At 43.5% G+C, this 27,527-nt stretch overlaps 2 protein-coding genes across 4 annotated transcripts in view; one reads left to right on the forward strand and one right to left on the reverse strand.

Annotated features, from left to right (window-relative positions):
- The window catches only part of LOC126335630 (regucalcin-like), a 331,250-nt gene that overhangs the window by 109,448 nt on the left and 194,275 nt on the right, over nt 1-27,527 (reverse strand). The window lies entirely within an intron of this gene.
- Nucleotides 1-27,527, forward strand: part of LOC126335608 (regucalcin-like) — a 99,262-nt gene that overhangs the window by 4,685 nt on the left and 67,050 nt on the right. The window contains exon 2 of one of the 3 annotated variants that reach the window (XM_049999063.1): nt 22,951-23,110. The exons of 1 other annotated variant lie outside the window; for it this stretch is intronic. In XM_049999063.1, the coding sequence (XP_049855020.1) occupies nt 23,049-23,110 (62 nt within the window). In that variant the 5' untranslated portion in view covers nt 22,951-23,048. The remainder of the gene's footprint in view (nt 1-22,950; nt 23,111-27,527) is intronic. One more of the 3 variants, XM_049999070.1, reaches the window with a different exon arrangement.

Below are 27,527 nucleotides of genomic sequence, written 5' to 3' on the forward strand. Positions count from 1 at the left end.
TGTTTCATGCAATATCGATAATTAAGAATTTACATTTGAAATGAAAACAGGAATTCCGCGTGCATTGTGTAACTGGAAACGATAAGATGTGCATTATTCTTGAAAACGATTATGAATTTTACAAGATGTAGGTGTTTCACATTGAATGAGAAAAATAACTATGGCATGACTTGAACCAGTGATACATGAACTGTACCAGGTTATGAAGCTACAACGCCACCGACTTGGCTCTACATCAAATACAGTCCCTTGGAAAATTTCAAAGACCCTTTTTTTCTGTAAATTTATGAAAGACGTTAAGAACAACCTATTTCACGGCACTTTTTAACCGTGTTCCAGACGCGTGTTCACTATCACACTGCATTTTAACAGCGCGACAATCAGAACACAACAGTGCAGAGACGGTGACTGTAGATGATTTTTGAAATAAAAGCTAGATAGCTGAACCTCGATTAAGAAAAATGTTGATGGCTGTTAACACATTAGAATATCTTAAAGTTTCATTTAACGTAACTTAGAAATAAGATATGTAATACCTAAATAGTACCTACTTCCAAGAGCGTAACACCAGTGTGCGGAGCCGGCCGTTGTCGCCGAGCGGTTCTAGGCACTTCAGTCTGGGACCGCGAAACCGCAGGTTCGAATCCTGCCTCGGGCATGGATGTGTGTGATGTCCTTAGGTTAGTTAGGTTTAAGCAATTCTAAGTTCTAGGGGACTGATGACCTCAGATGTTAAGTCCCATAGTGCTCAGAGCCATTTGAACCAGTGTGCGTGTGGTACGGCTTCTGACCAATCATCGCGTTTATTCTTATGGTGATGAGAGTATAGTGATTGTTGTTGTTGTGGTCTTCAGTCCAGGGACTGGTTTGATGCAGCTCTCAATGCTACCCTATCCTGTGCAAGCTTCTTCATCTCCCAGTACTTACTGCAACCCACATCCTTCTGAATCTGCTTAGTGTATTTATCTCTTGGTCTCCCTCTACGACGTTTACCCTCCACGCTGCCCTCCAATGCTAAATTTGTGATTCCTTGATCCCTCAGAACATGTTCTACTAACCGGTCCCTTCTTATGTCAAGTTGTGCCACATACTCCTCTACTCCCCAATTCTATTCAATACTTCATCAGTAGTTATGAGATCTAACCATCTAATCTTCACCATTCTTCTGTAGCACCACATTTCGAAAACTTCAATTCTCTTTTTGTCTAAACTATTTATCTTCCACGTTTCACTTCCATGGCTACACTCCATACAAATACTTTCATAAACGACTTCCTGACACTTAAATCTATACTCGATGTTAACAAATTTCTCTTCTTCAGAAACGCTTTCCTTGGCATTGCCAGTCTACATTTTATATCCCTCTACTTCGACCATCATCAGTTATTTTTCTCCCCAAATAGCAAAACTCCTTTACTACTTTAAGTGTCTCGCTTCCTAATCTAATACCCTCAATTAATTCGACTACATTCCATTATCCTCGTTTTGCTTTTGTTGATGTTCATCTTGTATCCTCCTTTCAAGACACTATCCATTCCGTTCAACTGCTCTTCCAAGTCCTTTGCTGTCTCTGACAGAATTACTATGTCATCGGCGAACCTCAAACTTTTTATTTCTTCTCCATGGATTTTAATACCTACTCCGAACTTTTCTTTTGTTTCCTTCACTGCTTGCTCAATATACAGATTAAATAACATCGGGGAGAGACTACAACCCTGTCTCACTCCCTTCCCAACCACTGTTTCCCTTTCATGTCCCTCGACTCTTATAACTGCCATCTGGTTTCTGTACAAATTGTAAATAGCCTTTCGCTCCCTGTATTTTACCCCTGGCACATTCAGAATTTGAAAGAGAGTATTCCAGTCAACATTGTCAAACGCTTTCTCTAAGTCTACAAATGCTAGAAACGTAGGTTTGCCTTTCCTTAATCTATTTTCTAAGATAAGTCGTAAGGTCAGTATTGCCTCACGTGTTCCAACATTTCTACGGAATCCAAACTGATCTTCCCCGAGGTCGGCTTCTACCAGTTTTTCCATTCGTCTGTAAAGAGTTCATGTTAGTATTTTGCAGCCGTGGCTTATGAAACTGATAGTTCGGTAATTTTCACATCTGTCAACACCTGCTTTTTTTGGGATTAGAATTATTATATTCTTCTTGAAGTCTGAGGGTATTTCGCCTGTCTCATACGTCTTGCTCACCAGATGGTAGAGTTTTGTCAAGGCTGGCTCTCCCAAGACTATCAGTAGTTCTAATGGAATGTTGTCTACTCCCGGGGCCTTGTTTCGACTTAGGTCTTTGAGTGCTCTCTCAAACTCTTCACGCGGTATCATATCTCCCATTTCATCTTCATCTGCATCCTCTTTCATTTGCATAATATTGTCCTCAAGTACATCGCCCTTGTATAGACCCTCTATATACTCCTTCCACCTTTCTGCTTTCCCTTCTTTGCTTAGAACTGGGCTGCCATCTGAGCTCTTGATATTCGTGCAAGTGGTTCTCTTTTCTCCAAAGGTCTTTAATTTTCCTGTATTCAATATCTTACTCCTAGTGAGATAAGCCTCTACATCCTTATTTTTGTCCTCTAATACAGTGATATGGGTCTTTAATTAAGCGCCGCACGGGATTAGCCGAGCGGTCTAGGGCGCTGCAGTCATGGACTGTGCGGCTGTTCCCGGCGGAGGTTCGAGTCCTCCATCGGGCATGGGTGTGTGTGTTTGTCTTCAGGATAATTTAGGTTAAGTAGTGTGTAAGCGTAGGGACTGATGACCTTAGCAGTTGATTCCCATAATATTTCACACACATTTTATTGATTTAATTTCTTTAATTAAGCGGATTACTCCTATTTCGTTTCTTGGGTACTGCTGCGACTTTGCAGAGTTTGGGCACGGATCTTTCAACGTGCGATTGCTAAATATGGAGCTATTGTATCAACATACTCTGGAAGGAACCTGAAAAATTTCGACTGGAGCTCTTGCCTTTATTAAGTGATTTAAAGTGCTTCGCTATAGTCGCTATATCTACTAAGGCACTCACGTTGGCAATTGTTCTCGATTCTTTTGCGAATGAATTTCGGAAAACCCTGTTCAGTAACTGCTTTACTTATGCTGTCAGCAGCAAAATTACGATTGTTATCGTTCAGTGGGGGTACTGGTTGAGTCTTTCTGCTGGTGTACTTCGCATACGACCTGAATCTCTTTGGGTTTTCCAGATCTCGAGACAGGGTTTCGTTGTGGAAACTATTAAAAGATCTTGCATTGAATTACGCGCTAAATTTCGAGCTTGTGCAAAACTTCACCTTGGGGACTTTGCGCTCTTTTAAATTTGGCATGCTTCTTTCGGTTCTTCTGCACCAATGTTCTGATCTGTTTTGTGTATCATGTGGGACCAGAACCATCTCTTATTTATCTGATTGCTATACATCTCTCAATTGCCGTCGATACTATTTCTTTGATACATGAAATGTATTCACAGTAGCGAATTCGAACAACCATACATTCTCATTTCTGCAACACAGCGTGTTCTCATATATTCATTATGTAATTCTCGCACAGGAGAGGACATTTTGATTGAAAGTAGCCGCATGATATCAGCGAATAAATTCGATATTACAATACGTGTGGTGTTAAGAAGAAAGGTGTCATTTTCCTTCGGACATGCGTGCGTGCACGTACAGGCAGCGACGCAGGATCGACGATATATGGAAGGTTTGGTCTCGCTTTCTGTCTTGCACGGATAGCTAAGCCGGTTAAGGTGATCCACTGTCTTCAAGCGCGAAACGCTGGTTCGAGTCCTAGTGCAGCACAGATTTTCACTGTCATCATTCCTTTATACAGCTGATCGCTGTTTGTATTCGCAACTGCGAATACGTTTCTTGTATCTCATAACGGCTGTAGTTGCCTCTGCTCTTCTTAACAACACAGGCATTCTTCAAATGGTTCAAATGACTGAGCACTATGGGACTTAAAATCTGAGGTCATCAGTCCCCTGGAACTAACCTAAGGACATCACACACAGCCGTGCCCGAGGTAGGATTCGAACCTGAGACCGTAGCGGTCGCGCGGTTCCAGATTGAAGCGCTTAGAACCGCTCGGCCACAACGGTCGGCAAAGGCATTGTAATATCCTATTTCATTGAATTTGAACCACATTTTGTCTACGATTACATAATCAAATTGGAAGGAATGGAGGCTGTCTCAGGCCTGTTACACATGTCTGCGGTTGGTTCTATTTGCTTCGGTCCATTTTCGGTTCTTTTGCGGTAGCTGCCAACTAGTGTGAAACCGTGCTTCGGTTTCTATTCGGTACCTAATAGAAACAGTAGACATCGAATATTCCCTCGACACAAATAGGTTTCATTAGGTTTTATACGGTACGAACTCTTGTCGAGGGAAAAGAAAGCAATCAACGCAGTCACACACGCATGATTCAGTCTGTTTTAAACCGATAGCGAGTGAATTATCTCATCTCATTATTTTTTGAAAGTTGTCGTCGCAGTTTTTCTGGTAAAATGAGCGGTTCACCTGAATTCCTCGCAATTTGAAAGGAAGTGATTTGAAAATTAAGAAAATAACCTATGAAATTTATTTAAAATACATATCAATTTATAATGCAGTACACGGTTGATTACACTCCTCCATAAATGTATCTTGGCGTTGAAGACGATCCTTTGGCTTCAATTGTATTTCATCAAATCATTTCATTGACATCCTCTAGTAATTAAAAAACTGTGCTGTCGTAGCTTGGGGAAAATGGTGCAGAATACTCCAAATTCCTGTCGTAAAGTGATGAGAGGGTACTTCCACTAAATGCTAATATTCAACCTTCGTATGTTTATTCCTCTATAGAGAAACAGCTTGCCAACAGCTTCACTTCTCTCCATTATCACTACTCAGACCATATACGAAAGAAAACAAAACCTAATTTGAATCGTTTGAGAATCGTGTATGTGTGAAAGGCTTTCACTCGTATTCCGTCGCAAACGAAAACTAACCAAAGCGTATGAAACCGCATACGTATAAGTCTTAGGAAGGTGTCAAGAGAATCTTTTACTCGTTTTTTTAAAAAAAGAAGTCTTTTGTGTTTTGTTGTTACGGTATTCAGCCTAGCTACAACAATCTTATGGTCACTAATTCCTGTATCAGTCATGATTTTACTCAGGATTATTTGTTGCTACGAGTTCAACTATGTTTCCGGTGTGCTCCTGAACTAATTGTTCAAAATAATTTTCTGAGAACGGATTCAGTAAGATTTCGGACGACGTTTTATGCCTAACGGCGGCTTCAGACATGTATTTTCGCCAGCATGTCGAGGGTAGATGTAAGCCACCACCAAGTATAATTGTATGAGGGGGGGGGGGGTATCTATTTGAAATGACATGCAGGTTTTCTTTGAACTGTTCAGCAACTGTATCGTCTGTGTTGGATGTTCTGTAAAAGGAATCAGTTATTAATTTACTCTGGTCGTCCACTATAACCTCTACCCACACTAACTCGCAACAAGTATCGACTTCAGTTTCATTACTAGGTGATATACTTCTGATAGCAATAAACAGTGCACTGTATTTAATCTATCCTTTCCATTGAGCTTCAGTGCTTTCTAATAGCACTTGGGGTTCTCGTTCTTTTACAACACAGCTAGAAGTTTACAACTTTTTCCTCTGCCTTCTGACTGATTTGATACGACCGCCATGAATTCCTCTCCAATGCCAACGTTTTCATCTCAGAGTAGCAGTGGCAACCTGCATCGTCAATTATTTGCTTGATACAGTCCAATCTGTCTTCCTCTATAGTTTTCACCGTCTACAGCTCCCTCTAGTATCATGGAAGTTACTCTCCCATGTTTTAATAAATGTCGTATTATCCCGACCCTTTTTCTTGTCAGTGTTTTCCGTATATTGCTTTCCTCGCCGATTCTGTGGGGAACCTCTACATTCCTTACCATATCAATTCACCTAATTTTCAACATTCTTGTGTAGCATGGAATCTCAAACGCTTCTATTCCATTATGTTCCGGTTTTCGCACAGTCCATGACTCACGGCCAGAGACTGCTATACTCCAAACGTACATTCTCAGAAATTACTTCCTTAAATTAAGAGTTGTGTTTGATACTAGTAGACTTCTTTTGGTCAGGAATGTCGTTTTGGCCAATGGTAGTCTGGTTTTTACATCCTCCTTGCTCCGTCCGTCATTGGTTATTTACTGCCTAGGTATCAGAATTCCTTAACTTCATCTGCTTCACCACCAATCCTGATAAATTTCTCGTTGTTCTCATTTCTGCTGTTTCTCATTATTTTCACTTTTCTTCAATTTACTCTCAGTTTATTTTTTGTACTCATTGTTCATTCCATGTAACAGGTCCTGTAATTCTTCCTCGCTTTCACTGGGGATAGCAATGTCACCAGTGAATCTTAACATTGATATCCATTCACCTTAAATTTTAATTGCAGACTTGAACCTTTCTTTTATTTCCACCATTGCTTCTTCGACGCATATATTTAACAGCAGGAGCGGAAGACTTCATCCCCGCCTTACACCGTTTTTAATCCTTGCACTTTGTTCTTGGTCTTCCTCTCTTTCTGTTTCCTCGCGGTTCTTGTACACAGTGTATATTACCCATCTTTGCCCATAGCTTACCCCTACTTTTCTCAGAATTTCGAACATCTCACCATTTATATTGTCGAACGCTTTTTCACCTCGACAAATCTTATGACTGTGTCTTGATTTTTCTTCAGTCTTGTTTCCATTGTAAATCTCAACGCTCGAACTGCCTCTCTGGTGTCTTTCCCTTTCCTGAAGCCAAGCTGATAGTCAGCTAACGGTTCCTCAATTTTCTTTTCCATTCTTCCGTTCTTCTTGATTCGGCGGCTTTCCCGTGTTTGCCCTACACCCTAGTAAACTGACGTGCATTCTATAGTTTCCCGAGACCCTCTAACGTAAGAGACGGGCAGTCTCCTCTAGACAGTCTCCGCTACCCGCGTAGCGATTAAGTGGAACCCGGGTACCCACCACCCTATGGAGCAAGTCGAAAAATCTGCAGCCTACACGGTCGCAGAGCAGTCTGACCCTCCATTCGGCTCTCTACCACAGAAACACTAGAAAAAACTTCATGGCGCGAGCCACTTAAGGTGCCATCACCATACGTGACTTCTCTGATTGGCGATCGTTCATAATCATATATTTCACTTTTTCCACGATTTCATTGGCTGTTGATGTGCGGGAGCGTCTGAGACGTTCGCCGTCTTCGTCGTCTTCACGATCTAGCTCGAAACGGTAACCCCACCCCCAAACTAAGGTTCCCATACCCGAGGGAAAGGGGAGGTGCCTCTCTCCACAGACCTCGGGGAAAGGAAGAAATGTAGTGCAGTCAGGTGTTTTTCTTTCTAGGAAATGATTTAAAAGTCGGTATTGTGCAGGTTCCTAACAGACTCGGAACTGTAACTTTTTTGTGGCTACTTAGAAGTGGCCATTCGTCTTCTAAAATATTAAAAATACACCATTCCCCTAGGTATAGCCTGTCCCTCTCGCCTCACCCTTTCCCCGCCCTCTACAGCTCGCCCTTGCCGTAAACCTTGTTTTACTCATAGCATACCCACCTCTAAATCTTTGCTGCACATTATTCCGCCCTTACAGTAAAATTTAATACAAATCGTCGACAACTATCAACATGTAACCTCTTTTATAGGACTTGACTAAATACCCAACCTGGCTACAACTGTTCAGATATTTTTGTGAAATCTTGAGCAACACCACACGGTAAAACTGCACGAATGAGACTGATACAAGACACCAAATTACAAAACTGACGTTACTTTCTCAACGTGAATCGTCTTTACACGACGTGACATGATCCAGATATTCACCAGCAATCTTATAATCGAGACTATCACGTATTTCTATTTGTTACTAGCTTAGCACCCGCTGCTTCGCTCGCGCAGACTTTATGGTGCGCACAGGTTTTTTTGTTTTCTTTAAGCGAATTTTTATGTTCACAAATTCCAACACCTTCTAATTTTTTCATGCTAATTAAGGAGGTACAAGCATGTACTTCCGACGAAGAAGCGTTCTGGTACCTGGAGTCGGTCTTCGTTAATCCTACGTTTCACTTCTTGTGATGATATTTCCATTAAAATCGCTTTAGAAGTCAAATCCAATATTCACAGATTTATCTTTAACTGCGTTTTAATATAAAGAAATATTTTAGTAAAATTTTCATTCCTATTTCACCCTCTTTGAGTTGAATTTCCAAAACCTCTGAAACACGTTTTTTAAATTTCTAACCAAGAAGCTAAATACAAATTTTCTTAGATTTAGCTTTAGAAATGCTTTCAGAATTAATTTTTTTCACCAATATTTGCATCCTCTATTTCATCCCCTTAGGGACTGAATTCCTAAAAACAGTGAAACACGTAATTTTTTATTTCTAACCGAAGAGCCAAAATCAAATTTTCATAAATTCAGCTTTAAAATGTGTTTAGAACGAAATATCCTCATAAAAATTTTCATCTCCTATTTCACCCCCTTAGGGGTTAAATTTCCAAAACACTGAAACACGTATTTTTTTATTTGTACCCAAAAAGTCAAATATCGATTTTCACGGATGTAATTTTAAAATGCTTTGGTAGTTCTTTAACAACGATTTAGTTTTAGAAAAACTTTCACCCACTACTTCACCCCAATAGAGGTTAAATTTCCAAAAATTCGGAAACAGGTGTTTCTTTATTTGTGATCGGGAAACCAAACACCAATTTTCGTAGTTCTAGCTTCATAATTGCCTTTATAACGACATATTTTCAAATATACATTTCATCTCCTTAGGGGTGGAATTTCGAAAAATTGATTCTAAAACGACGCCTAATGTAAGGTCAAGACTCTCTCGAAATCTGAAGTTGCTCTCCTCAGCGGTTTTGGCTGGGCGACGATGCAGTCAGAACATTTCTTTTATGTATAGAGACTGGCACTGTCTTGCATTTATCCATACGCTACACGTGTCACGATGGGTGTTAGGGGTACCGCATCAGCAGATACACGTCAGTAGCGTCCACCACTGTGGATTACATGTACATGTACATGGATTACATGTACATGTAATCGGCTGTATGGATACTGCATAAAGCACCCAAACGATGTGTCAGCTTATTTCTCACAATCTGCGATATTGAGGGGTGGTTTTGTGTGCATCATTGCGTTCCTAACGTAGATGGCTATTCATCTTGGGGTCGTAGTTCCGATTTTTGCCCGTGTTGCTTTCAAAAAGTGGCGGGTCATGCAAACCCTTACCCCTATGCTACAGTGTGATGGCCTATAACCTTTTCACTTACAAGGGTAGTAATCGAAACGAAATTCTGTCTCGAAATCTGGCAGAAAACCCAAAGAGATTCTGGTGACAAAGCACACCAGTGGCAAGACACAACCAATACCTTCACGCCGGCCGCGGTGGTCTCGCGGTTCTAGGCGCGCAGTCCGGAACCATGCGACTGCTACGGTCGCAGGTTCGAATCCTGCCTTGGGCATGGATGTGTGTGATGTCCTTAGGTTAGTTAGGTTTAAGTAGTTCTAAGTTCTAGGGGACTAATGACCACAGCAGTTGAGTCCCATAGTGCTCAGAGCCATTTTTTTGAATACCTTCACTGCGCGATAACAACAGTGAAGTCACTGATGACAGTGGCACTAAAGCAGAGTTATTGAACACTGTTTTCCGAAACTCCTTCATCAAAGAAGACGTAGTAAATACTCCTGAATTCCAGTCAAGAGCAACTGCCAAGATGAGAAACGTAGGAGTTGATATTTTCGGTGTAACAAAGCAGCTTAAATCACTTAATAAAAGCAAGGCCTCCGGTCCAGATTGTATGCCAGTCAGGTTCCTCTCAAAGTATGGCAATAAAATAGCTCCATATTTAGCAGTTATATACAACCACTCACTAACAGAAAGATACGTATCTGAAGACTGTAAAATTGCTCAAGTCACACCAATACCCAAAAAGGGAAGTAGGAGTAATGCCCTGAATTGCAGGCCTATATCACTAACGTCGATTTGCAGTAGGGATTTAGAACATATATTGTATTCGAACATTATGAAGTACTTAGAGGAAAACGATTTATTGACAGATAGTCAGCATGTGTTCAGAAAATATCGTTCTTGTGAAACACAATTAGCTCTTTATACTCATGAAGTAATAAGTGCTACCGCCAGGGGATGTCAAATTGAGTCCATATTTTTAGATTTCCAGAAGGCTTTCGACACTGTTCCTAACAAGCGTCTTCTGATCAAACTGCGTGCTTACGGAGTATCGCCTCAGTTGTGCGACTGGATTCGTGATTTTCTGTCAGAAAGGTCACAGTTCGTAGCAATAGACGGAAAGTCATTGAGTAAAACAGATGTAATATCCGGCGTTCCCCAAGGAAGGCCCTCTATTGTTCCTGATCTATATTAACGACATAGTAGACAAGATTGTTTGCAGATGATGCTGTCATTTACCGTCTTGTAAAGTCATCAGATGATCAAAACGACTTGCAAAATAATTTAGATAAGATATCTGTATGGTGCGAAACGTGGCAATTGACCCTGAATAAAGAAAAGTGCGAAGTTATTCACACGAGTACTAAAAGAAATCAGCTAAATTTCGATTACGCGATAAGTCACACAAATCTGAGGGCTGTAAATTCAACTAAATACTTAGGGATTACAATTACAAATAACCTAAATTGGAACGATCACATAGATAATGCTGTGGGTAGAGCAAACCAAAGACTGCGATTCATTGGCAGAACTCTTAGAAGGTGCAATAGGTCTACCAAAGAGACTGCTTACACCACGCTTGTCCGCCCTATTTTGGAGAATTGCTGTGAGGTGTGGGATCCGCATTAGGTGGAACTGACGGATGACATCGAAAAAGTACAAAGAAGGGCAGTTCGTTTTGTATTATTGCGAAATAGGGGAGGTAGTGTCACAGACATGATACGTGAATTGGAGTGGCAATCATTAAAACAGCCTTTGTTTTTCGTTGCGACGAGATCTTCTCATGAAATTTCAATCACCGGTTTTCTCCTCCGATTGCGAAAACATTCTGTGGGCACCCACCTACATAGGGAGAAATGATCATGACGATAAAATAAGAGAAATCAGGGCTCGCACGGAAAAATTTAAGAGCTTGTTTTTCCCTCGCGCCGTTCGAGAGTGGAACGGTAGAGAGACAGCATGAAGGTGGTTCATTGAACCCTCTGCCAGGCACTTTATTGTGAATAGCAGAGTAATCACGTAGATGTAGATGGAGTACACACTGACTAATGAGGATTTGGGCTACATAAACGAAAGTTGGTAGCTGTGTTTGTTTCATCTGAAAGATGATGCCTATTCAAATTTCGCGCCGATCGCATAAGAGGGCCGCTAGTAGCGCCACCGTAAAAACGAGAAACCAGGTTTACTTCAAACACACGCTGCAACGGTCGTGAGCAGTAGTTACGTTTGAGATACGACGTGGTGAGTTGATGTTAGTCAAGAATGCCTTCAAGGCGACAAAGACGCCATTGTCAGTACCTCACTGAGTTTGGACGAGGTGGTGTAACAGGGCTACGAGAAGCTGGATGTTTCTTCTGTGATATTCCAGAGAGGCTTGCCGGGAATGTAGCCATGGTACACGACGACTGCTGGCTGCGGTAGCTAGAGGACCGGGCTCCGGGCGGCCACGTGCCACTACCGAGGTAGAAGACTGTGGTGTTCGGCGCATGGCTCTGCCGCATCGTACTCCATCTGCAGAAGCAATATGAACAGCTGTTGGCACCACAGTGACATAATGAGCTGTTACAAATCGGTTACTTCGAGGATACCTGTAGCGCCCGTTCCACTGACACAAAACCATGGCCATTTGCCACTTCAGTGGTGTCAAGTGAGACTTCATTGGAGGACAAAGAGGAGGTCTGTTGTGGTTTCTGATGAAAGACGGTTCTGCCTCGGTGCCAGATGGCCTTTTGCTCGTTAAAAGAGGCCAGTTGAGGACCTGCAACCAACTTACCAACTTGGACCTACAACTGGAGCTATTGGTCTGGGGTGCGATTAGTAAGGCAGCAAGAGCACACGCGTGCTTATCCCACGCACCATGACTGCAAAATTGTACCTCAGCTTGGTGATTCGAACTGTTGTTCTACCATTCCATGGGGTCTTTTCTAACAGGGTAATGCTCGGCCACATACCACAGTTTTAACTCAACATGCTCTATAGAGTGTCGACATATGACGTGCGACAATAAAGTAATGACTGATTTTATTTGCAAGATACAGCAACCCTGCAGGCTTGCGTAGGCACAATATCTTTGACCTTGATCCATAAGCTGCTTCTAGTCCAAGCAGCACATCGATGCAACTTCTCAGTCGTTAGTTGTGCTGTAATACGTTAACACTTGTTTGTGTCTCTCATCACGGAAATGGAACCGCATAAAATAGCGCAATGGTATGTCATTTCTTTTTGCGTTAAATTGGATGAAAACTCGACAACAACTTATGGTAAGCTTCAGAAGGCTTTTGGAGAGAAGACAACACGCCAAAGTTCTCAATGGTGCTCAAATGGATTACTCTCACCAAAAGAAAGCTCGCATGTCAAAGTCAAAAGTGAAATGCATGTTTGTGTGCTTGTTTGATTCCAAGGGAATTGTTCATAAAGAGTGGGTGCCTCCTGGACAAACAGTTAACCAATACTAGCACAAAGAAATTTTAGAAAGACTTCGTAAAAGAGTTCTTCGTGTCCGTGCCAGCATTCCTGATAATTGGATTCTGCACCACGGTAATGCGCCAGCCAATACTGCACTGTCAGTACAGCAATTTTAAACCTCAAAACAAATGTTAGTTCTACCACAGTCACCTTATCCACCAGATATCGCTCCGTGCGACTATTTCCAAGAGTCGAAACGGCGGTCAAGGGACACCATTTTCAAACACAAGATATCTGAAAAGCTGTGACGAGAGTCTTGGAGGATATTACAGAAGATGAGTTCCAGGAATATTACCATCAATGACAGAAGCTCTGGAAAAAGTGTGTGCAATCAGAAGGGAACCACTTTGAAGGAGACAACACTAAACTTAACTTAAACAATAAGCAACATTTTTTTCACATCAGTCTCATTACTTTATTGTCGCACCTCGTATGACCTTGACCTGATCGATCACCAGATCTGTCTCCAATCGAGCACAGACAGGGTATCGTCGGACGACAACTCTAGCGTTATCCACAACTAGCATTACCTGTCCCTGTATTGACCTAATAACTACAATAGGTATTCAACAGTATCCCACGAAATGACATCCGGCACCTGTACAACACAATAAATGCACGTTTGCATGCTTGCATTCGAAATTTCCGCTGTTACACCAGTTGTTAATTTACCAGCGTTTCGCATTGTCAATGGCGTAAATTGGGCTTACATGAGGGTTTCAGTTAGTCATCATTTATTCCAGGGAAAAGCTGCACGGTCAACAACAGTAATCTGTTCTTCCGAGAACAGTTATTGTCTTCATATATATAGTTACAGGCTACCCAGCCATTGACCTTCGTCTGTGCGAATGCGCACAGGTTGCCCAAACTCTTACGGTAATAGCCAAAGCGTGCGCGAGTAACGAATGAATGGGCAAATGTCTATATGGAAAATTACATATGTAGAATTGTGGACAGCTGGGAATGTGAGTCTCCCGGGAAGCGTGCAAGGGATAAGTCCCTGCAGTCGCGCTATTCATCTGTGTCCTCGGTGGCTCATGTAAGCAGGAGATCCCGGCTTCGAGTCCCGGTCGGGGCACATGTTTTCAGCTGTCCACATCGAGGTATATCAACAACACCTGTCGGTAGCTGAGGGTTTCAGTTAGTCATCATTTATTCCAAGGAAAAGCTGCACGGTCAACAACAGTAATCTGTTCTTCCGAGAACAGTTACTGTCTTCATATACTTATTTCGATGTGAGCCATTTTTTCGTTATCTTGGGCATAAAGGCGATATAGTCTCCCACCCTTTTTTTACGCTTATTATTCATTATGCACTGAAGCAAAACCTACAATTGTATTAAATAGAGCTATTTTAATTTCAGATATTTAAGTACTGCACCACCAATGTAAAGTACTTTAAGACAAACACCCTGTTTAAGAATATCTTGGACCATAGTTATGTTTGACGCGTACGTTTTTTTCATAAATTATCGTGTAATGCAAGTTTATTAAAAAGACTCCACTAAATAATGAGAAATAAGAATAGTGTACAGCAATATTTAAATTTTCTTAGCTGTTTATGAGTACATAAGAAGATCTATGACAAAATCAAAAACACGCTCATTGCTCAAGTAAGTTTAACAGAAACTGAGGCTTTCCAATTATGCTGATACAGTCATTTTGGGGTTTCAAAGACTGCAGAACATATCGGACCTCCATAAAAGAAATGCAGATAACTATTGCGTAAGTCTGCACAACAATACAATTCGATACTGACAGCCTGGATCATAGGTATGGGCCTGAACCACCGTTATTTGAACCCACTGCGTACGTAAAGAAGGTCAAGAAATAATCAATTAAAACAGAGCAGTCCGCAGTGGGACTCTGTATTGACAGCAAAGAACAGATACGAAAGTAAGAGATTCTCGCCCAGGACACTCAAAACAACATGGTTGAACAGATGAATACATTTCATGAACAGTGGCACAGTTCAATAACAACTACAGTTTGCTTAGAGTTGTGACAACGTGAAAACAACAAAAAGCAAGACAAACAAATTACATACAAACCTACCATACCCCCACCCCTCTCCACCACTCCCCGTCACACACTCACCAACTTACAAACAATGTCGCAGGTAACAAGTCTCCAAAATATTGTCGAAAGTTGTTACATTAACCTGTCAAACAATAGTTAAAAGATAAAAATCAGTATTGACAGCAGAATATAATATACTAGGTCTACAACTTTGCTTCCGTCGCTTTTTTCTCGAAGTTCGGGGCTTTATTGTGAAAAACTTACAAAAAAATTATGATTCATAGTATTGCCCATCGCTCGCCACTACATTCTCCCATCTTTCGGATAGCATACGAATCCCATGGAGGAAGAACTGGGCGTCTTTTGTGGAGATCCATGAATCGATTCAATTTTGCACTTGTTCATATGATCGTAAGTGCTAGTCAGCTAGACTGTAGGCGACTGATCGAAAAGGGCGGTAGTCAGAGAGAGCAACGTATGGGGAATACGGCGGGAAGGACAGGACTTCTCATTTCAACGTTTCCACGTATATTTTGACGGGTTTTGCGACATGGGGTCGAGCACTGACCTGCTGCAAAATTACCTTTACGTGTCTATCGCTGTATTGTGGCCGTTTGTGTTCCAGTGCTGGGCTCTAACGCATCGGTTGCTTTCGATAATGAGGTCCTGTGACTGTCTTCGTCTATTTCAGTAGCTACGAAAACGTTCTGTCTTCCGCCACCATGCCGGTCTTCGACATCAAAATCACCGTTCTTAAGACGTTGAAAACATTCTCTGCACGTTCTTCCACTAATAGTTCCTTCACCATTGGTCTTACCCAGCTGTTTAAGAGCCACAGCCGCAGATTTCTGTATGTTAAACCAGAAGATTAAAACTTCCCGCAAATGGCGAGAAATGAGTACGTAAGTTGACGTACTTAATCGAGAATAACCTTATGATGCAATCACAGATCGACTAATGTTTTTATGGCATTATGGTTACAGATGCCTAAGCCTGTTGTACTACACCTACGACCAACAACCTGAACCCCACTTGCCGCTACTGCCGTCTATTGCAAAACGGCGGAAGCAGAGTTGTAGACCTAATAAATAAATGCAGTAATATAACACTAACAAAGAGAACAATAGTTTCATTTTAGGACTAACATTTCGCTAAGTACGACGAGACTTCAATAAGTAATACAACACAGTTCTTTTCTAGGTCAATTTCGGTTTAAAAAATGTGAAATTTGTAGTGAATCATGGTACAACATTTCCGCTTCAACCCCTACATTTCCATGAAATTGCGGTAGGTTGCAGCATTATACGTAGACATCAAAATGGCGTCTGCAATGGAGGTGCGTTCCAAACAGAGAGCTATCATTGAGTTTCTGTTGGTGGAAGATCAGAGCATCGCAAATATTCAGTGGCCACAGCAGAAAGTCGACGGAAACATGGGAGTGAACAAAATCACGTTGAATCGTTCCTCGACGCCTTTATCACCATCGCAACAAGGGGCGTCTCTGTTGGTGGTGCTGACACACTCATCCACCTGTTGGGATACTCAAAGGTGTACGCCCCCTGGATTCCTGGCCGCCTAACAGAAAAACATATAGAGCAACAAAGGACCGTCTGCGAGGAGTTGTTTGCGCGTTACGAGGTTGATGGTGATCACTTCTTATGAACATCGTCACAGGCGATGAAACATGGGTTCATCACTTCGAACTGGAAACAAAACGGGAGAGCATAGAGAGGCGCCAAACCTCCTCTCCTCCAACGCTGTCCCTCAGCCGGTACAGTCAGGGCGACTTTCTTCTATGACTATATATGGAGATGGTATCTGTTCTTTCCGACATGTCCGAACGATCAGATACCATCGGTGGCCGTGCAGCGCTCTAGAAAGGAATGATAATTAAATCAAGACCATACACTGTTGACAGGCGTTGATATACATCAACGGGGACAGTTGAAAATGTGTCCCCTGCACAGGACTCAATCCCGGGATTTCCTGCTTACATTGCAGACGCTCCATCCAACTGAGCCACCGAGAGCACAGAGGATAGTGCGACTGGAGGGATTTATCCCTTGCACGCTCCCCGTGATACCCACATTCCCAACTTAATATCCACACATTACATCCGTAGTGCCCCTGCCCACTAAAGCCAATACTCGCGGCAGACAATCTGACATAGTCTCGTAAGACTTCAGGCAATGAGTGTGCATCTGCATGGAAGAAGGTCATGGCCGGTTAGCCTGAACTATATATGGAGATGATATCTGTTCTGGGACTCGGTCAGATTGCATGAAGGTGGTAACTGTTGTTTCGGACATTAAGTTGGGAATGTGGGTCTCACGGGGAGCGTGCGAGGGATAAATCCCTGCAGTCGTACTATCCTCTGTGCCCTCGGTGGCTCAGATGGATAGAGCGTCTGCCATGTAAGCAGGAGATCCCAGGTTGAGTCCTGGTTGGAGCACACATTTTCAACTGTCCCCATTGATGTACATCAACGCCTGTCGACAGCGTATGGTCTTGATTTAATTATCAGTTCTTGTGGGGGGTTACTCTGTTTGACGTCCATCTTCATGGTGCAACCATCAACTCTGAAGTATACTGTGCTACCCTCAGAAAACTGAAGAAAGAATCTCAGCATGTTCGTTGCCTCGAAGTGCAAACGAACTTTTCTTTCTCCATGACAACGCAAGGCCTCACACAGGTCTCCACACCCGAGAAGAGCTCACAAAACCATTGGAATGTCTTTCATCCGCCCTCCGGCTGCGATCTCCAGCTTCCGCCATCCATCTGTAAGTCCAATGAAGGATGCACTCAGCGAGAAGCATACTTGGATGATGTGAAGGTTACTGATGCAACAGGACGATGGCACCGACGTCAACCACTAGAATGGTGCCGTACGGGCATATAGGCCAATCCGTCGCATTGTACAGAGATTATGTTGAAAAATTGGGTTGTGTAGATAATAGAGTGGAGAATAATTTGATGTACTGGAATCCTAAATAAAACCAACCTGCTTTCAGAAAAAAATGTGTTGCATTACTTAGTGAACGGCTCTCGTATCTGCAATACTTCTGTACAACAGAGTAATCATGGTTAGCTGCAGATGAAGCACTGAGGACAAATATCACTTGTACTGCAGACGACAAATACACTGCTGGCCATTAAAATTGCTACACCACGAAGATGACGTGCTACAGACGCGAAATTTAACCGACAGGAAGGAGATGCTGTGATATGCAAATTATTAGATTTCCAGAGCATTCACACAAGGTTGACGCCGGTGGCGACACCTACAACGTGCTGACATGACAAAAGTTTCCAACCGTTTTCTCACACACAAACAGCAGTTGACCGGACTGCCTGGTAAAACGTTGTTGTGATGTGTCGTGTAAGGTGAGACTGTGATAAAGGTCGGATTGTAGCCTATCGCGATTGCGGTTTATCGTATCGCGACATTGCTGCTCGCGTTGGTCTAGATCCAATGACTGTTAGCAGAATATGGAATCGGTGGGTTCAGGAGGGTAATACGGAATGCCGTGCTGGATCCCAACGGCCTCGTATCACTAGCAGTCAAGATGACAGGCATCTTATCAGCATGGCTGTAACGGATCGTCCAGCCGCGTCTCGGTCCCTGAGTCAACAGATGGGAACGTTTGCAAGACAACAACCATCTGCACGAACAGTTCGACGACGTTTGCAGCAGCATGGACTATCAGCTCGGAGACCATGGCTGCGGTTACCATTGACGCTGCATCACAGACAGGAGCGCCTTCAACGATGTACTCAACGACGAACCTGGGTGCACTAATGGCAAAACGTCATTTTTTCGGATGAATCCCGGTGCTGTTTACAGAATCATGATGGTCGCATCCGTGTTTGGCGACAACGCGGTGAACGCACATTTGAAGCGTGTATTCGTCATCGCCATACTGGCGTATAACCTGGCGTGATAGTATGGGGTGCCATTGGTTACATGTCTCGGTCACGTCTCGTTCACATTGACGGCACTTTGAACAGTGGACGTTACATTTCAAATGTGTTACGACCCGCGGCTCTACCCTTCATTCGATCCCTGTGAAACCCTACATTGCAGCAGGATAATGCACGACCGCATGTTGCATGTCCTGTACGCGCCTTTCTGGATGCATAACATGTTCGACTGCTGCTCTGGCCAGCACATTCTCCAGATCGCTCACCAATTGAAAACGTCTGCTCTTGATGAACTGTGGTACCGTGTTGAAGCTGCATGGGCAGCTGTACCTGTACACGCCATCCGAGCTGTTTGACTCAATGCCCAGGCGTATGAAGGCCGTTATTACGGCGAGAGGTGGTTGTTCTGGGAACTGATTTCGCAGGATCTATGCACCCAAATTGCGTGAAAATGTAACCTCATCTGCATTTCTTCTTGGTGTAGCAATTTTAATGGCCACTAGTGTAGCTACACAAACATCAGTATGCAATATTAAGGTACACATTTTGGTAATAACGTTATGAATTTAAATACCATGCTAAACATTTACTTACTGTTCGACAAAAAACAACATGAGTACACTGACGATGATGAAACTTAACCGAAACAGGTATGGTTGTTGATGAAGAAAACTATGTTTACTATAGGCGAAAACCTATTTCCAGAATTATAAATGGATAATTATGTATATGAAGGATAGATCGTACCAGCTCGGACAGCTTTGCATACACACTCAACCATATAAATTAAGGATCATTGCGGAATGTGGTGCCACAAAACGTGCCACTACAGAGAACTGGCTTTAATAGCATAGGCACATAGGGAACACACATGACACAGATCTGTGTGTCCACGGTATTGGTGATAAGATGAGAAAACCGTCCCGAAACACATGTGCTACAAAACGCCACTGTTTCCTGCGCATGTACCTCGATATCAAAATGGGATATGATCACCATGCACACGTACACAGGGCGCACAACGGGTTGGCATACTCTGGATCACGTGGATGAGCAGCTGCTGGGGTATAGCCTCCCATTCTTGCACCAATGCCTGTCGGAGATCCTGAAGTGTCCTAGGGGTTTGAAGACGTACAGCGATACGTCGACAGAGAGCATCACAGACGTGCTCGATGGGGTTTAGGTCTGGAGAACAGGCAGGCCACTCCATACGCCTGATATCTTCTGTTCCAAGGTACTCCTCCACGATGGCAGCTCGGGGAGGCCGTGCGTTATCATCCATCAGGAGGAAGGTGGGACACACTGCACCCCTAAAAGGCGGACGTACTGGTGCAAAATGACGTCCCGGTACAACTGACAGTTACGGTTTCTCTGTCAAAGACATGCAGGGGTGTACGTGCACCACTCATAATCCCACCCCACACCATCAAACCACGACCTCCATACAGGTCCCTTTCAAGGACATCAAGGGGTTGGTATCTGGTTCCTGGTTCACGCCAGATGAAAACCCGGCGTGAATAACTGTTCAGACTCTCCCTGGACTCGTCTGTGGACATAACCTGAGACCACAGTTCCAATGACCACCTACTGTGTTCTTGACACCAGGCTTTACGGGCTCTCCTGTGACCAGGGGTCAGTGGAATGCACCTTACAGGTCTCTGGGCGAATAAACCATGTCTGTTCAGTCGTCTGTAGACTGTGTGTCTGGAGACAACTGTTCCAGTGGCTGCAGTAGGGGCTACCTGCAGTACTCCGTGGCCGTCTGCGGGCACTGATGCTGATATATCGGTCTTATTGTGGTGTTGTACACTGTGGACGTGCCGCACGTTTCCTGTCTGATGGAATCGCGGCCATAATCTTGAGTTCACACTTTGTGGCACACGGAGGGCCTATGCTACTACCTGCTGTGTTTGACCAGCCTTCAGTCGCCCTAATATTCTACCCCTTATAACGTCATCAATAAGTATTCTTTGAGCCATTTTCAACACACAATCACCATTAGCATGTCTGAAAACGTCTGCACACTTAATAGGTGCATCGTACTCTGACATGCACCAAGTCACCTCTGCGTATGTGGACTGCTGCCAGCGCCACCGTGTGACGACCGCAGGTCAAACGCACCGCATGGTCATACTCGGAGGCGATTTAAACCCACAAACCGTCCACCAGAGCGTTGTTTCACCATGTATCAGCATTATCCTTAATCTATGAGCATGAGTGTAGTTTATTCACTCCTGACACAGGGAAGAGTGTAGAATCAATGCCACCATTGATGTGGCCTGCCTGAGTGATTTTCGAAATTCCCTAAGCAGCTGACGGAATGGTTCGCTACATGTGCCCCAGAAACACACCGCACAAGCTGTTGAACTGTAGATACGAACTGCGAACGCTGCTGCTGGCACACTGAGCGGCAAAACGTAGTTTAAGTTGCGCTCGAAGGTGTGCGATAGTAATGAGCACATATGAGTAAAGGAACGTTTACAAGCACCATTTCTGTAAGAAAGAAAGGAAGAAAGGAAGATCAGGGTTTAACGCTCCGTCGACAACGAGGTTATTAGAGTCGGAGCACAACCTTAGATTGTGTCAAGGATGGGGAAGGAAATCAGCCGTGCCTGTAGAAAGAACCGTAGCGGCATTTGCCTGGAGCGATTTAGGAAAATCACAGAAAACCTCAATCAGGATGATTGGACGCGGAATTGAACCGTCGTCCTGCTGAATGCGAGTCAAGTGTGCTAACCACCGCGCCACCTCATTCGGTAACATTTCTGCAATGTGGCTGCAATATTACTGATGCAACAGGTACTTACTGGTAGTTTGCCGAGATGTGGCCCAAATATTGTCGGTGTTTTCCGCCGGAGTTGGAGAATGTCTCGTATGATTGGTCTGTATCTGCCTCTGTCTCTGTCTTTGTACGTAAGTGCTACCATTTCAACTGCTCCCTCTTTCCCACTTCAACAACGGGGCTGTGCCGAGTCCCGAGAAACGACGTGATTTCGCTTGAGTTCGAAAGTTTACGAAGATTCATTCGATTTGTTTGTTGTCTACCGGAATGGAGAATTGGAGAAACGAGAGAATCATCAATTTCATAAATGTGGAACAGCTACCACCAGAGATAAGAAAGTAGAAAACTTCAACACTGCAATTTGAAAAAGACAGTTGGCAAGATGTTGCCGACGAGCACGTAATCACACGTGATTAGTCCTGAAAAAAAAAAAAAATTCGAAATCTTCGAATATCTGTAAAATACGAAGAAAATAATTGAATCGTCGCTGCTAGCGTCGTTTTAGGAAATGAGCAGCAGTCAGTCATAATTGTGTTCCACAAAAGTATTGTGTTGGCAGAAGAGGCAACACCGTGTTACTTGGGGAGGCTGAAATCCACGCGTTTTACCTCACGCAGGCTGGCGTGAAGAGGGAAGGACTATAGTGACGTGAGGTCTGGAACATGACAAGGAATTAGAATTCAGAAAGCAGACGTAATTAGTTTGATACTTAACTTTAATCCATTAATGATGAACGGTACATGATTCACAATATCAATATCAATAGTAACTTGCTAGGTCGTAGCAAATGACGTAGCTGAAGGCTATGCTAAACCTCTGTCTCTGCAAATGAGAGCGTATGTAGTCAGTGAACCATCGCTAGCAAAGTCGGCTGTACAAATGGGGCGAGTGCTAGGGAGTCTCTCTAGACTGACCTGCCATGTGGCGGCACTCGGTCTGCAATTCACTGATAGTGGCGACACTCGGGTCCGACGTATACTAATGGACCGCGGCTGTTTTAAAGGCTACCACCTAGCAAGTGTGGTGTCTGGCGGTGACACCACAAAAAGATCTAAGATTTATAAACTTTTCCTAAGCTTCATTACATGTGTTTCGGTCGTCAGTGACAGCAGTTTGTCAACTGTTCTTTTTAATGATTACTTCCATCGTCCCATAACACTAATCGTAGATGTATAAAAATTTCGAAATTGCTAGTTCTCTCACAATAAGGTATTAAGGCAAACGTTTGATCGTTATTACAAATTTACCTTAATGAAGTCCTTGAGTGATTCTACGAAACAGTCATTTAGTACTGAGAGGCATTTCAGTGACAAGTGTACTCCAGACACGTACAGAGTGGTCATAATAAAAGTTTTTGTATTTGAGAGGCCCCCAATCCAAAAACAAGGGACCGCAGGAAGTGAAACTTCGCAGCAACATTTGTAAGGACATGCAGAAGGGAAATAACGAATAAACCATTGAAAGAAACACATTCTAATTTCCACATGAGAGGGTAACATTTGATAATTATGTACTATGTTTATGTTCCAGGTTAAAAACACTGCTCAGTGTGACGATCATCTGCATCCACCACAGCTTACAATCTCACTGCATAGTGCTTTTCTGCTGCCCAAAACACTTCAGGCGGGATGTTGTCTACCTCCCTCGCTTTGTTTATCTTCAGCCTCCAATGTGTGTTAGTGTCCCGTTGGTAAATTTCATTTCATTTCATTTCATTTTCATTTCATTTATTGCATATTTTAAGACTTGCTGCCTGATATTTTAAAAAGCATGTCGTACATAATACAATTTTACATGTAATAGGACACTGAAGGGACAAAGAAACGCCGCGCGGGATTAGCCGAGCGGTCTTAGGCGCTGCAGTCATGGACTGTGCGGCTGGCCCCGGCGGAGGTTCGAGTCCTCCCTCGGGAATAGGTGTGTGTGTGTGTGTGTGTGTGTGTGTGTGTGTGTGTGTGTGTGTGTGTGTGTGTGTGTGTTTTTGTGTTTGTCCTTAGGATAATTTAGGTTAAGTTGTGTTTAAGCTTAGGGACTGATGACCTTAGCAGTTAAGTCCCATAAAATTTCACACTTTTTTTTTTTTATACAAAGAAACTGGTATAGGCATGCGTATTCAAATACATTTGTGTGTTAACAGGCAGAATATGGCGCTGCGGTCGGCAATGCCTATACAAGACAAGTGTCTTGCGCAGTTGTTAGTTCAGTTACTGCTGCTACAATGCCAGGTTATTAACGTTTAAGCGAGTCTGTACGTGGTGTTATAGTCCTGCACGATCTATGGGACATAGCATCTCCAAGGTAGCGATGAAGTAGGGATTTTCCCGTACGATCATCTCACGAGTGTCCCGAGATTATCAGGAATCCGGTAAAAATCAAACCTCTAACATCAAAGGTCCTGCAAGAACGGGACCATTGACGACAGAAGAGAATCGTTCTACGTGACAAAGTGCAATAATTCCGCAGATTGCTGCAGATTTCAATCCAGGGCGATGAACAATTGTCTGTGTGCGAACCATTCAACGAAACGTCATCAATGTGGGCTTTCGGAGCTGAAGGCCCAGTCGTGTACCCTTGATGACTGCACGACACAAAGCTTTATGACTCGCTGCTACGGTCGCAGGCTTGAATCCTACCTCTAGTATGGATGTGTGTGACGTCCTTAAGTTAGTTAGGTTTAAGTAGTTCTAGGGGACTGATGACCACATATGTTAAGTCCCATAGTGCTCAGAGCCATTTTTTTTATGCCTCGTCGGGGCCCGTCAACACCGACATTAGACTGTTGATGACTGGAACCATGTTGCCTGATAGGACGAGTCTCATTCCACATTGTATTGACGGGATGGACGTGTATGGAGACAACCTCATGAATCCATAGACCCTGCATGTCACCAGGGGACTGTTCAAGCTGGTGCAGGCTCTGTAATGGTGTGGGGCTTGTGCAGTTGAAGTGATATGGGACACCTGATATGTCTAGATACGATTCTAACAGGTGACACGTACGTAAGTATCGTGTCTGATCACCAGCATCTATTCATGTCCATTATCCATTCCAACGGACTTCTGTAATTGCAGCAGGACATTGCAACACCCCACACGTCCAGAATTGCTATACAGTGGCCCCAGGAACATTCTTCTGAGTTTAAACACCTCCGCTGCTCACCAAACTCCCCAGGTATGAAAATTATTGGGCATATCTGGGATTCCTTGCAACGTGCTGTTCAAAAGAGATGTCCATCTCCTTGTACTCTTCCGGATTTATGGACATCCCTGCAGGATTCATGGCGTCACTTCCCTCCAGCACTACTTCAGACATTAGCCGAGTCCATGCCATGTCGGGTTGCGACACTTCTGCGTGCTCGTGGGGGCCCTACACGATATTAAGCAGATGTACCAGTTTCTTTGGCTGCTCAGTGTACATTGTTTCACATTACCAATAAAATTTGTTTTGAGGAATAAAACACGGGTAACAATAATGAGGTACAAAGAAAATTCAATTAGTTGTAGAAAAAGGGGTGTTAAAAGAATAAATATTAGCAACTTAAAAGGACATTTAGAAAGATAGGAAAGGGACGACCAGCAATTTCTTTGCTTCGTGTCGCCATTCCAGGTGGGAGGGCCTCGGCAGAAACATCGAGCCTACCCACCTAAAGTAGAGCACAAAATTATGTCTTCTTACATTGCTAAATGAAATACATCATGGGCGTCTATGTGTGTGTACTGGTTTGTACTGTCTATGAAACTAGCACTACTTATTACACGTTTTAATTGCTTATGTAGGGCATATCCATTGCAGTATTTGTGTTACTATAACTAAATGCAGTTCCACATGTTGTATGGGGTGACAATTATTGAACTATGTAAAAAAACTTAAATTAATTTCAAACTACTGAATGCACACATTTTATTCGACATGTAAACGTCATTACAGATATTCAGATTTGGGTAATGATATGTTCGATATGCATGCCATAATTGTCGATGATGTGGGGCAGACGAATAGCGAAATTCTGCATGACCTTCTCTAGTGTCGGAACATCGATGCTCTCAGTGACATCCTGAGTGGCTGTTTTCAGCTCAGCAGTGGTTTTGGGGTTATTGCTGTACACCTTGTCTTTGATATAGCCCCACAAAAGGGAGCAGCATGTGTACAGATCCGGAGAATATGGCGGCCAGTAGAGGCCTTTTTCAGTGGTCTCCGAGTACCCCAGAGCCAGAATGCGGTCCCCAAAGTGCACCTCCACAATATCACTATTCTTCTTCAATCACTTTGTAGAAGGGGAATGAAATCATCTTCCATAACCTTCACGTACCATTCGGCAGTCACGGCGACAGCAAGGAATATCACACCCATCACTGTGTGAGAGGACATGCCAACCATATAGTTACCCGCTGAGGGTGAAGCGACTTATCAATCACGAAATGCAGCTTCTCAGTCCACCTAATGCCTCAATTTTCCTTATTGACGAACCCAACCAAATGTAAATGGCCTTCGTCCCTAAAACAAGCCATACCGTGATTCACATTACGCCCCGCGGCCAACCGTGCAATTTGAACGTCCAAACGCAAACCGTCCAGAAGTTATGACGATTAAACACTACTGGCCATTAAAATTGCTACACTACGAAGATGACGTGCTACAGACGCGAGATTTAACCAACAGGAAGAAGATGCTGTGATATGCAAATGATTAGCTTTTCAGAGCATTCACACAAGGTTGGCGCCGGTGGCGACACCTACAACGTGCTGACAAGAGGAAAGTTTCCAACCGATTTCATATAGAATTGACCGGCATTGCCTGGTGAAATGTTGTTGTGATGCCTCGTGTAAGGAGGAGAAGTGTGTACCATCACGTTTTCGACTTTGATAAGGGTCGGATTGTAGCCTATGGCAATTATGGTTTATCGTATCGCGACATTGCTGCTCGCGTTGTTCGGAGATCCAATGACTGTTAGCAGAATATGGAATCGCTGGGTTCAGGAGGGTAATACAGAACGCCGTGCTGGATCGCAACGGCCTCGTATCACTAGCAGTCGAGATGACAGGCTTCTAATCCTCATGGCTGTAACGGATCGTGCAGACACTTCACGACCCCTGAGTCAACAGATGGGGACGTTTGCAAGACAACAACCATCTGCACGAACAGGTCGACAACGTTTGCAGCAGCATGGACTATCAGCTCGGAGACCATGGCTGCGGCTACCCTTTACGCTGCATCACAGACAGGAGCGCCAGCGATAGTGTACTCAACGACGAACCTGGGTGGACGAATGGCGAAACGTCATTTTTTCCGATGAATCCAGGGTCTGTATACACCATCATGATGGTCGCATCCATGTTTGGCGACATCGTGGTGAACGCACATTGGAAGCCTGTATTGGTGATCGCCATACTGGCGTATCACCCGGCTTGATGGTATGGGGTGCCATTGGTTACACGTCTCGGTCACCTCTTGTTCGCATTGACGGCACTTTGAACAATGGACGTTACATTTCAGATGTGTTAAGATCCGCGGCTCTACCCTTCATTCGATCCCTGCGAAACCCTACATTTCATCAGGATAATGTACGACCGCACATTGCAGGTCCTGTACGGGCCTTTCTGGATACAGAAAATTTTCGACTGCTGCCCTGGCCAGCACATTCTCCAGATCGCTCACCAATTGAAAACGTCTGGTCAGTGGTGGCCGAGCAATTGGCTCGTCACAATAGGCCAGTCACTACTCTTGATGAACTGTCGTGTCGCGTTGAAACTGCATGGGCCTCTTTACCTGTACACGCCATCCAAGCTCACTTTGAGTCAATGCCCAGGCGTATGAAGGCCGTTATTACGGCCAGAGGTGGTTGTTCTGGGTACTGATTTCTCCGGATTTATGCACCCAATTTGCGTGAAAATGTAATCACATGTCAGTTCCAGTATAATTAGTTGGAGGGAGGCCTCGGAACCTAAACTTCGAGCCTCGCCTTCCCGTGTGGCGTATTCCTTAGATGTAATAATTATCTCGTTGCCTACATTAGTCATTTTCCCTTGCATAATTTAATTATCGCATTTAAAATAGAGTTTAGATACAAGAGCCAATCACGTGCTATGTCTGCTTTTCTTATAATTAT

This window comes from Schistocerca gregaria, chromosome 1, assembly GCF_023897955.1.
Source record: "Schistocerca gregaria isolate iqSchGreg1 chromosome 1, iqSchGreg1.2, whole genome shotgun sequence".
NCBI lineage: Eukaryota > Metazoa > Arthropoda > Insecta > Orthoptera > Acrididae > Schistocerca > Schistocerca gregaria.